Source organism: Acanthochromis polyacanthus, chromosome 1 (assembly GCF_021347895.1).
Source record: "Acanthochromis polyacanthus isolate Apoly-LR-REF ecotype Palm Island chromosome 1, KAUST_Apoly_ChrSc, whole genome shotgun sequence".
NCBI classification, from domain to species: Eukaryota; Metazoa; Chordata; class Actinopteri; family Pomacentridae; genus Acanthochromis; species Acanthochromis polyacanthus.
This window is the reverse complement of record NC_067113.1, coordinates 25,795,800-25,811,435: the sequence shown is the minus strand read 5'-3', so window position 1 is coordinate 25,811,435 and position 15,636 is coordinate 25,795,800. Positions and strand designations below refer to the sequence as shown.

General features: G+C 40.1%; 1 protein-coding gene across 1 annotated transcript; it reads left to right on the top strand.

Annotated features, from left to right (window-relative positions):
* The first annotated feature begins 1,729 nt into the window (after positions 1-1,729).
* On the top strand, positions 1,730-8,181 carry LOC110972661 (neutral cholesterol ester hydrolase 1-like). Its single transcript, XM_022223024.2, has 5 exons — positions 1,730-2,017; positions 3,757-4,012; positions 4,353-4,422; positions 4,734-4,905; positions 6,140-8,181. Exons 1-5 carry the CDS (start codon positions 1,877-1,879, stop codon positions 6,755-6,757), a joined length of 1,257 nt encoding a protein of 418 aa, XP_022078716.2. The 5' UTR covers positions 1,730-1,876; the 3' UTR covers positions 6,758-8,181.
* The last annotated feature ends 7,455 nt before the right edge of the window (positions 8,182-15,636 follow it).

Below are 15,636 nucleotides of genomic sequence, written 5' to 3'. Positions count from 1 at the left end.
CTGTGTGCTAAAAATATGAAAGTGAAAGGTCAAAAGGAGGTCAAACCTAGACAGGATGAGAGGCTATTGAATGAATGAAACCACGTCATGTCATTTTCACACTTCCATGTGACAACGTGTTAATTTGTGAGCTTCAAAGGAGATCGGAGGCAGATTCCTTTTACTGTACTTAGCGTTTTTCAATTAAATACATCAGCATGATCTTCGACAGCCATCTTATCTCCTGACAACTCCACTCTGCTCTTCCAAGAGGCTAATCTGACTCGGTCTGGTGGTCCAGCTACTATGTTTTGGAAAATCATCCCAGCGCAGGGGTCAGATCCTCATCAGGTCTCGTGTTTGTTTACATTCTCTCATGAGGCCGCCAGGGACAGACAGTGGTCATTTAAAAGTTAAAGCATGAGAAGAAACCGGGAGATAAATAGCACACAGAGAGGGAAAGTGTGGGAGAAGAGGGCCTGTGTGCACTGTTGCATCTGCTGTCAAGCTTGAAAATCAGTCATGAAGTGTCCCACTGGCCTCAAATACATACCAGGTAACTGCAGCATCCTTCTTTTGGATTCTTGCTGGAGACCTTGAGTTCATGAATCCTGTTTTTTCCCCCTCATGTCTCCTGCACCAAATCATCACTGCGATTGATTTTTCGGCAGATACTGACCCAGTGTAAAGGCGCCTCGCCTCAGCCTCAAAAGAAAAACAGCTTTTTATCCAAAAACAGATGGAAAAAGTAAGATGGCACTGCAGAGAAATCAATGCTGCCGTATCTCTTGCCAGGAACTTGCAGCACCGAGGCCTTCCAGTGAGACTTCAGTCCCGGTATTGATGTCAAAACATGAAAAGGCATCAAAGTCAGTGAGATAAGTGCAATTGAATTTGCCAAATGCACTGAATCATGGATGGATCATGACTTCATCTCAGACTGTGCCCATTATGCACAAAAGCTTTCATAAAACATCCTCTAACAGCATTTCTACATTTTATTTTCTGTTATTTACTTTGTCATTGCATTAATTGTTGTTATCAACCCCTACAATTGTTAGGAAACTGATTAATGTTCAAAAATGTCATAGTTGGATAAAAGTGAATGCACTTAAATCAAGAAATTATGCATTAACAGGGAACATTCACTTGTTTTTGCTGCACTTCCCTGTTAGATTGTACGCTCTTATCTCACATGAGAAGATGTGCATAAATCAGAATTGATGTTTTGTTTATTTTAATTCCATCCAAATGAAAGAAATGCAATAATATTAATGCTACTGTATCGTTTAATGTGTTCAAATCTACCTGCAGTCTGCAGCTCTATTGTGCCCCTCCGTGGTCACATATGTGTAATACAACTTTGCAGTGAATACAGCTGTGACAAAACGACTCCAATTCCCAGAAGCCCAGTCGTTTTTTCCCCACTCAGCCTTCAAAATAAAAGCGTTAATCTTGAAAAAAGACATTAAAATGTGATTTTTTTTTAGAAAAAAGTGCAATAAATATAGTTTAAATTTGTGCTCATATAGAATTCTAGTATAGCTGATATTCGTTGATGACCTGACATCAATAAATTTTCTGATTTTATCACTGATTTCACTTTATTGACTCTAAGGTTGCATAAAAAATATAACTTCATTCATAACATGCTGCATTTTATTATCTTAAAATTAAATTGCGTCTTATATTATATAGTAGAAAAAATTAAGCTTTTATTTTGAAATTCCTCCGTGGAAGTGCTTTATTCCAGGCATTAGTGCACATCTCTGCCTCACCAGCCCCATTCAGAGCTCCACTGACAGATGAGAAAGTGACAGCTGCGGACATCAGAGCCTGTTTGGATCTTGAATGCTGCCTGCGACTCACTGAAGATCCTGAAGCTGCCAGAATCAAGATGAGGCTGATGCCAATCGTAGTCACTGTGGTGTTCACGGTGGCTCTGGCTTATTACATCTACACCCCGCTGCCTGATGCCATCCAGGAGCAGTGGAAGTTGATGATTCTGGATGCTAGCTTCAGGACAGCCATGCACCTGGTGAGAGAGGACAGATTTTATGCACTGGAAATAGATTCTGCTGCATCAAAAAGAAGAGGATGATCATCAAAAAAATATATATCTTCACTTTCTTCTGTGCAATATTTCACCTAAATGCAATGAAGTGTGAATGGGTTTCATTATAGGCAGATGCATGTTGAGTCACTATTGCATTAATGGGTTGGGTAATAACGGCACTGATAAAATGCAGAAACTCCTAAGGTGCAGCAGAGCAACACTCAAACACTTGGACTTTGGTCCTTCCCGCTTAAACCTTTTGCTGAATTAACCCCACAGTGTTTTGTTGTTAAGGCTCAGTTGGACGTGAATTTGATTTTACAGTGTGTTCATGTGCAGCAATGTCTTTCAGAACAAACTGTAAGTGACACACAGACCCACATTATCAAAAATCTGAACATCACATGCGGTCATGGATTCAGGCTGTGTGTAGTCTACAATGCTGTACTGTACTAGATTAGAGGGGATTTTTTTCATGCTTGTATCAGAAGATATCATTTCACGGCAAAGCAAGATGTACAGACTCTGTGAAAGAGGTTATTTAGTCATTTGAGAGAGTGATTTTGAAATGACCGCTGTAAGAAGTGGAAAAGCAGGATAACGAGTCCCTTTTCCTACACTGTGAGGACAACGAACTCCTCACCCTCACCTTTGCTCTACATTTTGAAATTGTCGATGAAGAGAGGCGATATTAGTCCCTTATTGCCACACAGGCTGAGATTAATGTGTGGCTTCTAGAAGATCCTGTTTCTCCTAATCAGGACTAGTCATGTTTTGTTTGATCTACTTTCAAGAAATCCGGTGGAGAAAATGAATTGAGATAAGATTGAACTGATTTGCTAAACAAACAATCCTAGTGAATGCATTTTCTTAAATAAAGTCCTACAGGTAGACTGGTTTGCCATCAGCTAGCATCCAGAATCATGCATTTGGGCTTAAAAGAGTTCTTTCGCTACATCTACAACAGTCTACAGCATTTAGTTTTGCAGAAGAAGAAGAGGCTAAAATGATATCAGTTGAGATCTTTAATTTTCTGCTGCTGCACTTAAACCTCCATGTATGATAAATGTACTGTTCTGAATAAAGGAACAGAATGCAAACAATGCAATACTGGACTTTATTGTCAATTGGAATTATCCTATGCTGACCAAGAACACAGAAGTGGCATAAGGACATGTACTAAATCTTATTTTTAATCAGGTTGGAAAGAAAAGTTAACAAAAAGACACGCAGTTAACACAAAATACCTAAAACAAAGTGTTAAAAAAGTGTTCCAATCGAAAAAAAAATCATGCATAAAGTGCTTAGTGGCTCGGTTTAGTTTAAATGCTGTAGCTGGATAAGGAAGTTTACTTAAATCTTTCCAGCTTTCTCTAATTTTGCAGTTCACACAGAAATTCCTGCAGAAAGAATCATGGAGGCTAATCTTAATCCTGACTTTGAAAACAACATGTTTCAGTGCATCTGCCTGGATCGAGACTCCCACTTGTGCCAAGCAGCTGTGTGTCCTGGCCTTGGCTGAACATTGTGACAGTCTGAGAGGGGGAAAGGTCAGATCTGTCAGTAAGACACAGTGCAGGAGGACAGAGGTGACTGGGTGAGACAGTTGACCAGTTCACCAAGAGATGAATACATGTTGTCTTAGCCTTTCACTCCACATCTTCAGTCTCTCATTTCTGACTTTAATTTCCTCTCCCTCCCTTTCTTCTCTTCATCTCCAGGCCTCTTTGAAACACTGGCTGGGCATCGACCACTACATCACATCTATCAGGGGCTCCATGGCGGTGTTCGAGGGCACGATAAAGGGGTTCAGTAGCTCCGAATCCGACAGTGTGGTCATCCCAGGAGTGAAAGTTAGCGATATCGACTTCGTCGGCATCCCGGTGCGGCTTTATGAGCCTCCGGCTGGAGGAGAGGGTCATCTGAGACGAGGGCTGATGTACTTCCATGGAGGTGGCTGGGCCCTCGGCAGCGGCAGTGAGTACAGACACGACTGCTGTGTTCAAGTATTAACCTCAGTTAGCAAATCATTTCAGTCAAAGCACCTACACCTTTCTTTGCACTTCAGGTACAAGTTTTGTTTTTGTACATTGTAAATCAGCTGTGAGTGGAACTATCGTTGCTTAAGTTGAACCATCCAACACATGCAGATCCATAGTATTTTGATTCTTTACTGTATGTGATATTTTATATTTTCTGCTTGGAATAGGGTGATTTTTTCCAGATTTAACAAGATGAGTTTGTGTAGTGACTTCACTCAAGTTTCAAATAAATTTATAAATCAAGAAACCTTTTTCTTTTCCATCCTCATCCTCAGAGAAAGGCTCATATGATGCCAACAGCCGGATCGTTTCAGATGAGCTCAACACCGTTGTGGTCTCTGTTGAGTAAGTGTGTCTCCACTTGCGACACTATGCTATTTATTTACAGTCACTGACTAATGAAACAGATGCGCCCTTCAAGAAAAATGTATTTGTGTATTAACGCTGTTTTTCAAAAGCTCCCTTTATATCCATTTAATATAATATAAAGTGTCTGTCTACACAGGCAGAATAACTCCCCTTGTGACAAGTAATCTCTTCTTGTGTGTGAAATCAGTAGAATGCCCCATTAATTATAGAAAGCTTACTTGCAATCACATGCTCCAAAGCTCTCCAAGCCTCCAGTAAATTAGCATTTGAGACCTCTTTGTATGTAGATATCGTCTGTATCCAGAGGTGCACTTTCCAGTGCCGTATTTAGACTGCCTCGCTGCTGCCAAACACTTCCTGTCTCCAGAGGTTCTTGCCAAGTATGCGATTGACCCTGAACGTGTAGCGGTGGCAGGAGACAGTGCTGGAGGAAACCTGGCTGCTGCAGTCGCTCAGGCGGTACGTACACAATCCACCTTTAATGTGTGTGTGACAGTGGAAATATAAAACATATTCCCCCACCTTGGAGATGTTCCCTCGTTATTGCTTTTCAGCATGGAATTGTGCTCCATAAAATTAGACTTTTTTGAAGAATTTGCAATAAAAAGAGATTTCGACAAAGCACTGTCATTTAAGTAAAATTAGAAAATGTAAAATTAGTGATTTCAAAAGTATTCACTCAAACATTTCCCTTGTTGTCTTTAAACCTGTTCTGTGTTGGCTTTGGCTTTATGCTTTGGGTTATTGTCTTCTCTGAAGTTACAGTTCCCTTGCAGACTGCAAGGATCGTCTTTCTCCTTTGGTGCATTCATTTTACCATCTACCTTCACAAGACTTCCAGAGCTTGTTGCAAAAAAAGCACCTCAACATCATGATGCTGCCACCACCATGCTTCCCAGTGGGGATGGTGTGTTTGTGATGAAATGCAGCGTTTGGTGTCCAGCAAATGTAGTGTCTAAACTTGAAAGTTCAAGTTTGTTCTCATCAGACCAAAGAAAATTCTGTCGATTCTCTTGCATGCCTCATGACTAGTTCAGATATTTGCAACAGTTGCTTTCTCTTTGCAAGTCTCTCAGAAAATTTCCCCCATACCAGCCGTTACAGCTTGCAACTTCTTAGAGGCCGTCATAGGTGCTTTGGTGGCCTCCCTCAATAGTCTCTCTTTTTGCGATTTTTAATGACAGTCTTCTCTAGGCAGATTTACGTAAGTGCCATTATTTTCTTGTATCTGTTCCCTGATTTGTGCTTCAATTATCTTTTCACATAGCTGCCTGGAGTGTTCTTTTGTCTTCATGGTGTAGTTATAACCAGGAATACTGATTCACCAGTGACTAGACCTTCCAGATACAGGTGTCTTTATACTGCAATCACTTGAGACACATTCACTGACCTTAGAGTATCTCCATTCCACCAACTGTGTGATGGCAGGACCCATGTTGAATAATTTGTCACACTCAAATTTAAGGATGTGAACATCAATGAAACCATTGATTTTTAATTAGCTGGGATTACTGTGTAGAAATCAGTTTTCACTTTGAAATGAAAGAGTCTTTTTGGACATTTTTGGCAAAAAAGCCAAACTATATTGACCATGATTCAATGATTAAAGAGCAATAAAAAAGGAAAACTTCCAAAGGAGGTGAATACTTTTTAAGGGCGCTGTAAGTCCCCATCTGTGTCTATATTTTCCCAGATTTCCCTAGATGACAGCATGAGTGTGAAATTCAGCGTCCAGGCTTTGATCTATCCAGTGCTCCAGGCTCTGGATTTCAGCACACCCTCCTACATACAGAACCAACATATGCCAATCCTCCCCCGGACTCTAATGGTGCGATTTTGGCTGCAGTACCTCGGCGCTGACCTCTCCCTGCTGCCTCAGCTCATGGTGAACAACCACAGTGCCTCACATCACTCAGCTATCACCCCAGAGCTGAGATCACGAGCAGACTGGACTACCCTCCTTGCTCAGAAATACAAGAAGAACCACAGGCCTGTCGTTGCAGAGAAAGGATCAAACGAGGCTCTGAAGGTACCGGGGCTGCTGGATGTGCGGGCATCGCCTCTGCTGGCCGGACCTGAGGTGTTAGCTAAATGCCCTCGTGCATACGTGATAACATGCGAGTATGATGTGTTGAGGGATGATGGGCTAATGTACGCTCGCCGCTTACAGGATGCAGGAGTCACGGTCACCAACGACCACATCGAGGACAGCTTCCATGGAGGTTTCAGTCTCACTGTGTGGCCGATGGAGTTTGATGTAGGAAAGAGGATGTTCAGGGGTTACCTCAACTGGCTGCAGAACAATTTATAAGAGCGTGTGTGTTTGAGTACTGGGTGCATGCATGTATGTGTGTGTGTTTCACTTATACAAATGCACTAGCCCTTGTTTTGTGACTCGCTAAAGGGCTTGGAAATGTTCAGAACTGTAACTTCTCAGCTCAGGGCCTCCATGTATCTGCATATTACTGTATACACTCAGTCCATGTGAACTTTTTATGAAATTTAGAAGCAGCCTGCTGGCAACATCAACATAGTTAACACTGGGACCAGCTAATAAAGAGAAATGCTTTAAAGTACTTCTACAGCCACAAGCTTTCCACGAATGGGTAAATTAATCAGCTGCTTCCACTGGGAGGCACCACATTAATACACTCATTCATGTCCAGACCACGAACACATGAGCAATAAATGTCCCAAGAGTAATTTATTTTAAACATTGCTTTTTAAATAAAAGCATGAATAGATCAGAGCCGCCAGCCTGTGTTCACAGTGGTTTGAGCTTTTTATAGCACTATGATGTAACATCAGTATGTTAAATGTCGTCAAAACATCTCACAAATTAAGATTCTACCAGTGATAAAATGTATAAAACTGAGTGCATTCAAGGCTATTTCAACACTTTTATCAATGTTCAATATTCAGTACAGTATTGACATTTGTGGTATGGAGTGAAATCGCTCCAGAAATTTGGGACTGATTTCCAAACAATTTTGCAGATATTTGCTCTCCTATGAGAATAATTTTAAACAGGCGCGATGATCCCTTATCTTTCCATCTAGTGTCAAGTCAAAACTTAAATTTGTCCAGTAGTTTGGTTTATGGTTAAATACATGCAAAGCTAATAACATTCCCATCAGCCTCAGCTGTACTTTGTGCTGAATATCATGTGTTAGCATGTTAAGCTAAAGCCTGAGTTGGTTCTGCTTAACAAGTAATCTAATCATGAGCATGCTGGCATCAGAATTTAGCTCAAAGCACAGCTGTATCTGTTTCTTGCACCACAAGGCGGCAACATCTTTTCTGCTTGCTCTTGAGGATCACCAACAAAAATCTCCTCCTCGTTTCATTCCAGTTAGCTTTCACACTGTGTCTGCTCCTAGCTTTCTACGAATGAAATGCTTTGTGATATAAATGTATGAACATTGTCAGTAGTAGTTCCAAAAAGCAAGAGTATGTCGCTGTCCACTGTCTTCTATCTGCTCTGCTGGATCAGCACTGAATAATGAGTCACAGTGTTTTGAACTTGTGTGTACATTAAACGAATCCAAGGGCTTCCAATAATGTCATTTTACACCCTAATCTAATTGTTGCATCTTTTGAAGTTGTCATGTTGGTCACAGATGTCCTTGCAGTTGGGATTTATGAGGGAACTGGTGTTGGGTGTCAAGAACAGAACCCGTGAAGAACAACTTGCTCTGTTTGCTCAGAAAAATAAACACAATCCACTTTCAGATACACTGTTGCCGCCTGTGATGTTCAGGATGTGTCAGTATTTTGTAAATAGGTGTATTTTTGAAGGTCTTAGCTTTCAGTCAAACTGAAGCGTGCCTCATCAGCGACATTAGACTTCCCAGATTACCTTTTGACATGTAGATTGACTATTGATTGTTCAAGAACTTGTGGTCAATATCAGCCTCGTAAATATGCACACTCATGCTGTAGTCTTATTTTAAATTTTACAGTCTAGTCCTCGAGAGTCACGCATAAAAATGTAGCTTGAATTCAACAGATGTCTGATAAAAACTGACCTCATCTTGTAAGTTTCTTTCAAAATCATGGGAATATTTAACTTTAAGTTGAAATACAATTAAATTTAAAAAGAACTGAGTGCATGAACACATTGCTTTTTACATTTAAGTATTCCAGAACCTCCATGCATCAAGTAAGTCTTTAATCACTAACGGTCATTAAAATATGCTACCTTAAGAGCTGGACATATTAAGAAAATACGTGTAGATAATAATGTAGTCTACATACGCTCCTCTAACTATTAAAAAAATTCATATAAACTTAGAAAAAAGGGTTTTCCTCTATGGCTAGTCAGAAACATACACAAGTGGAAGGCCCCCTACTCCAGAAGCACATACCTGCTTGTAAAATAGAAACTTCAGGTCATGAATAACAGTGGGGTTTGAGGACACGTTGCATGTGGACATTGCTGTTAAAGCAAATGCATGGACTTTAAAACTGCCACTGCTTTCAATCTGTTTCATGATCATACATGGAATTGTTCATTAACTAGGGCCTTCAGTGGAGCAGAGGGCATTTCTGTCAATAAAACCTGCCGCTTCAATGCAACGGCGCCCTCTGTTGGACGGAGAACAACATGAACCTGAACAAAACTGCAGAAGTTGCCAGAAGAGGCAACTTCTGCAGTTTTTGGACATTCCATTTGTCTGACAACTGTAGTTGTCTAATTTAATTTGCTTGAAACTAGACAACTACATGTTATCAGCTTAGAAATTATGATGCACTGATATAAATCTAATTATCCCAACAGAACAGGAAAAAAAAAACTAAAAACAGTTGGATGCTTTTAAAGTATTTTTAAATTCTGTATGCAAGACTTTAACCTGTATAGACATTTTTTTTCCCCACATATTGCCACATTTACTGATCAGAACACTACACTCGTAGATATACACTCAACAAAGATATAAACGCACTTTTGTTTTTGCTCCCATTTTTTATGAGATGAACTCAAAGATCTAAAACTTTTTCCACATACACAATATCACCATTTCTCTCAAATATTGTTCACAAATCTGTCTAAATGTGTGATAGTGAGCACTTCTCCTTCGCAGTGATAATCCATCCCACCTCACAGGTGTGCCATATCAAGATGCTGATTAGACACCATGATTAGTGCAGGTGTGCCTTAGACTGCTCACAATAAAAAGGGGGGGGGGGGGGGGGGGGTCCACTCCTCTTCAATGTCTGTCCGAAGTTGCTGGATATTGGTGGGAACTGGTACACGCTGTCTTACACGCCGCCGATCCAGAGCATCCCAAACATGCTCAATGGGTGACATGTACAGAGAGTATGCTGGCCATGCAAGAACTGGGACGTTTTCAGCTTCCAAGAATTGTGTACACGTCTTTGAGTTTAGATCTTTGAGTTCATCTCATAAAAAAATGGGTGCAAAAACAAAAGTGTTGTGTTTATATTTTTTCTTGAGTGTAGAAGAGCCTCGAGGAACCTTTTGGGGTTCCTCATCATTGTCACTGTCAAGGAAGCTTTTGAGTTCAAACTTGAGGAACCCCTCAGAAAAGTTCTTCAAGGAACCATTTTGTGGGGTTTGGAAATCCACTGTAAATTCATTATCACTGTTGCAAAGGGTGTTTTTCTACCCCAAACCTAAGAAAAATGTACTGGCCAATATTGGAGATGTTTCTAAATCAATTGGAGAGACTTGAAAGAAATCAATAGGGTGCTTTGCATTACTGTTGAGACTCATTTGTACCCCAATCTATAGGGAGAAGCTCAGACTAGATCCTAATCTGCCCAATATCAGTCACGAGAACTTGCATTTAGCAATATTTCAAACATTTTTACCCTAATTTTACAATTTATTGTAACCTGATATTATTTGTCAGTATATTTGTGATTCTTCCTTCATCGTAAAATGAAGAAAACTGATTATGATATGCATGTTGAAATTTTGCAACATATACAGTTACACAACACTAAGTTTTTGAAAATAAAATTAATGAGAAAACTAACTGCAGTTGTAAAGTATCAGTTAGAACTATAATTAACTCTGCAAAAGAATTCTCCGGGAACATCGTTTTTATTATTTGCAGTTTCTCAAGTGCCCTCTTCTCTAAAATTAGCTGTTAAAGGTTACTTGTTGTAGGAACCTTCAAGCAAGAGTTCCTTGAATATCCTCAGAGTCCCTTGAGGCTCTCTAATTCTAAAAGAGTGTGTTGCTATATTTGAAAAGCATGAAACACATCTTTACTTTAAAAATGTGATAACCAACTTGGTAATACTTTCAGCTGAATTGTAATTAATGGTTTATTTTAAAGGTTATAGATTATATAAAGGAAAGATGAGTTAAATGTTAACTTGTGTGCTTTGGTTCCATTTCTATGCGATACATTCACATACAGTAGTTTCTTATCAAGGAAAGGCCATTGTAGTGGCACGCCAGCTAGGTTATTGGCAACTGCCTACTCGCATTGTGTTGCTGAAGCCTTTTTCGGATCTAGTCTTTGTTTTATATGTGAGACAATGAGCAGCTGTCGTGCTCAGATGGGAATTTAGGGAGATTCCAAGACTTTACTGAGAGGAACGTTGGGAGGAGAAGCCTCCAGGGAGTGAAAAGAGGAGTGGAGGGTAGAACTCTGTGGATGGAGCGTCCCTTAATTCCATTATACGTCTTCTGGGTATTCAAGTCCTTTGCTTCAGAGGGAAACTGCTTTGATTTGCAGAGAAGCAGCAGCTCTTCCTCCTCTTTTCTGCTTTCAATTCTTTGTGTAACTGATTTCAGATTTGGGGCTTGGAGAACAGTTCCTTGTGAGTCACTCTCTCACAGTTTAACACAGCTGTGTGTTCCTCACAGTTGGAAAGATTTTGGTGTTAACCAAAGATATGCTTCAGTTTCAGGATTTTAAAGTTCACAGCATTTTTATTAAATCAAGCCCCTTTTTGACCAGGTTTATGGCCAACATTTATTCAACAATGTAATTATAATTGCTAGGTTTTAGTACAGACCACACAAGTAAGATGTAACATGTTAATTATTATAAAGATTTAAAGGTGTTGTTGACAGATTTTGACCTTTGGACAAAGTTAGGCGAGTTGACTTCCCCCATTTCCAGTCATTATACTAAGCCAAGGTAATTGGCACCTGTCTGGGTGTGGCCTTTTTATCTACAGTGTATATAAACTGTTCACCCTCCTTGTAAGTTTTAGCGCTGTTCAACATTGAATCATGGTCAATTCCATTTGGCCTTTTATATAATTTACACACACCAAAAAAAGACTCTTTCATGTCAAAGTGAAAACAGGTTTCTACAAAGTAATGTCAATAAAAAAACAAACTGTACAGCAAGTGGATGCAGAAGTATTCACGCTATTCAAGTTAGTATTTAGCAGAAGCACCTTTAGCTGCAATTATAACATCGAGTCTGTGTGAATAGGTCTCAGTCAGTCTGGGGCATCTGGAGACCCAAAGAAAAATGGGTTGAAACTGAGTTTGAGCAAAACCGTTCAGGCTGAGACACTGTTTTCTTTACAACATTTCTGTATAGCTCTGGCTGCAAGCTTTGGGTCATTGTCTTGTTGGAAAACTAATATCTCCCTGTTCTCATCCAGGATTTTTCTGTACTTCGCTGCATCCATTTTCCCCTCTGCATTTACAAACCTTCCAGGTCCTGCTACCAAGAAGCATCCCTGCGCCATGGTGCTGCCACCACCATGCCTCAGAGTGGAGATGGTGTGTTTTGTATGATCTGCAGTGTCTGGTGTCTGATGTCTGCCAAACAGAGTCCAGTCTGTTGGCAGACATCAGACAGCGAATCATCCAAAGCACACCATCTCCACTATGAAACATGGTAGTGGAAGCATCACAGTTGAGATGCTGGCAAGAAGCATCCTGGCATCATGATACTGCCAAACAGAGTCTGCTCTGATGGCCAAAAAGCTCAATTTTGGTCTCATCAGATTAAATAACCTTTCTTCAAGTAAACTCAGTCTCCCAGTTACCTTCTGGTGAACTCTAGTCAAGAGTTAATACGAGGACTTTTCAACAGCAGTGTTCATTGCCACTCTCCCATAAAGCTTTAACTGGTAAAGAAAGCATTGTATGCACAGCCTCTCCCATCTCAGTCGCTGAAGCTTAAGCAAAATAAACATATTTAGTCAAATGCCTGCCCTTTCGGCTTTGAAGTGCCAGATGATTAAAACTAGTCTGGGCCTGCTGCGTGTTGATACATCTGACAGAGGTCAAAGATCACGTGCTGACTAGACCTAAGAAGATGAAATAATAACAAGTGGAAAGAGATAGATGAAAATGTACTTTAAAATGCCTGTTTGCTGTGGGACAGTAGGCAGGCATGTCTCTCAGGGTGTCATCTTCCATGCCGGAGGCCAAACGCTCTTCAGATATCACTCACCTTCTCCACTCCTTTCTAATGAGCCTGGGAATTGACTCACTTAAGGGAACACGGGAACCTTTTATCAACTTTCGGTTCCGCATTTTGAGATTTTAATCAGCGAAGGAAGCAAAGACAATCCTCTTTTCCTCCGCCGATATTCTTGTTTTAACATCCGACAACATTTTCAGATAAATCTTACCGCTCTAAACCTGACTGTGACTGTGTGAAGATCTGAATGTGTTTTATCTGCTTTAGCGCAAGTTTTTGGATTTTTGGGAGGGTCGCCCATGTGCAGGAGCTGTGAACTCCCTCAGCTGCACTTTCACTTCCTCACGTTGACAATGGAGCAGGGGTTAGAGGTGAAGGAATGAAAGCACAGGAACCACCAGGAATCATTCAGGGTCACATTCTTCTGATTGAATGACTCCCCCGTGACAGACGGCTATGCTGAAATCCTAACAATGGCAGGTCATTTGGCTGCTAATCAGCTAGCATTCTCTCAGATCACCTCACAATTGCAGGAAAGAAAAGAAAATGGGTCTTTTTCATCTTACTTTCAGAAGCTGAGGCTCTGCTACCTGCACTGCACTCATACCCAAACTTTCCCTGCATTGTTAAGCTGATGCTGCTGAGCTATTTTCATCTGCAGCAAAAGGATAAACTGCACATCAGGAGGAAAATCATGCATTTGGATGAGAAAGTTCTCCTGAACCGCTTGTTATGAATTATCTGATTTCATCTGCAGCTACTTGACACAGTAAAACAGCAGTGCATTGTTGAAATAAACGAAAGGGGTGAAAACAATTACAAAATAGACTGAGACAACATTTCTTAATGGACCACATGACTGTTTGCCGCCGATTGTTTCCAGGAGATTCATGCTCTCCTTAAAAGGCCTCATTCAGCCAAAACAGTTCACTTATGCTACTTTCAGCTGCTCTGCATGTGGAGATTGAAAGAGGGGAAAAAAATGCCAACCAAAAACCTATTAGTACTGCCCTGAAGTAGTCCTGGCTGAGAACACTGTGTGAATGAATCTAGTTGTAAAGGCTGATTGGAGACACCTTAAACTTTATGAGGTTGTTGCAGGCATATAAAGTAAAACATGGCGTCTTTTGATTAGGATACTTTTGATTCTACTATAATGCTGCTTAAAATTACTAACTTGGTAGCAAAATGTATTCTGAACCACAACATTATACAATACAGATAAAAAGCCCTTAAGGGGCAAAAAATCTGACATTTGAAGATCCTTTTTTCCATAAAAACTGCAAATTAAAGGAAAAAATGTGAACCCTTGACCCTTCCGTGGAGTATTTTTTTTTACCACCACTAACCTATTCTATCAAATTTGTAAGGAAAATGGGCACAATGTGCAATCTTCTTGCACATTTGCTGGTCTTCAGATCAACTAACAAGGCCACAAAGCATATCTGCTTATTTGTTACACTACCAAACTGTGTCATAGAGCCTCCTATCAGGCTGAGTGAAGCAAGCTTTCACATGAGTCATCTCATTTTCCCCTTGTAGTCTCCTGTGTGGCTACATTTGGGATCTTCTGATTTTGCAAGTCATGTTTACATAAAAACCTCATTAGATATCTGCTCTATCTCTGGCAGCTTTAAAGCAGGAGTGACGCATGCAGAAAAACAGTGTTATCCACACTTTCTTTAGCAATTCACTTGTGGAGAGGCACATGAAACTTGTCTATACATTATGACTTTCCACCTCCTGAATGTTTACCATCAGCACATTTCATGTCGCATATGTGATGATACGTTCAACACACGCGAACACATGGTTTAAATCCTTGACTGTATTCTTCCACAACCCCTGCAATGAGGCTATCCAGTGGCTCTGTTTTGTTGTCAGAGGCCTTTTGCTGGTATGAATTAGGTTCTGTTTACCCTAAAGAGGGCAGATTCACTGCTAGTCAATGCAAATTGTTCTAAATGATTACTTTTCTGTTTTTCTTCCATTCCTGTGCATATCCATATGTAACTTTGCCAGGTTATATATAAGTCAATCCACTGCAATTCACAGAATAAAAAAAAAATACAAAAATCAACTCTGACCATTTCATATGTCAGATTTTTTGTCTGCGAGTATGTATATCAGTGAGTAAAACTTGGTAAAATTTGGCAACACAATCTACATTTTTAAAGCTCATTTTGGTGCCAGTCACAGGGGAAATAATGTGTCTCGTACAAGGAAAAACGGAGATTTCATGGTTGGTGGAATGTCTGAGCAGACAGAAACATTCACATTTTTTTTGACTAAATGTGCACCATCACATAATTACTTTGTATTGCTCTATCAAACCAAGGATGTGCCACGGGAGACAACATGCACATATCGACAAACATACAAAATTTCAGTCCTTTAGCTACATTATTTCTCAAGTTATGGCACTTCAAACGTTGCTCCACAGACCGGTGAGAAAAAAAAAACTATGCGAAAAATCCACATGACCCCACCTTCTTTAAGAGTTTTTAACTCAAAAACTAATGTTCCCTCTAAGCCCAGATTTTACACATGGTCACCTCAACTAATAGTCACTGCTTTAAACAAAAAGCAGTCAAACTGATGGTGGTCAGGCAAAGGGCATTCTGTGAAATTGAGGCGGAATGACCCACATTTATAGATTCATATGTAAATTCATCATGCCAAACAGTATGTGTACAGATCCATGAGTATGATATAAAGAGATAAAACAGCAGCAACAACAAACCTATTTGTCCTGCTTGAGATTAGAGTAAATTAATGTTCTCAAAGCTGATGCCATGAAACTGTGATAGTAAATTCACCA

Bases quoted from the DNA above. Each gene is read 5' to 3' on its own strand.
- LOC110972661 (XM_022223024.2), top strand. From the start codon at position 1,877: ATGAGGCTGATGCCAATCGTAGTCACTGTGGTGTTCACGGTGGCTCTG. The intron at 2,018-3,756 runs GTGAGAGAGGAC...CTTCATCTCCAG, and splicing joins TCAGGACAGCCATGCACCTG to GCCTCTTTGAAACACTGGCT. The intron at 4,423-4,733 runs GTAAGTGTGTCT...CTTTGTATGTAG, and splicing joins ACCGTTGTGGTCTCTGTTGA to ATATCGTCTGTATCCAGAGG.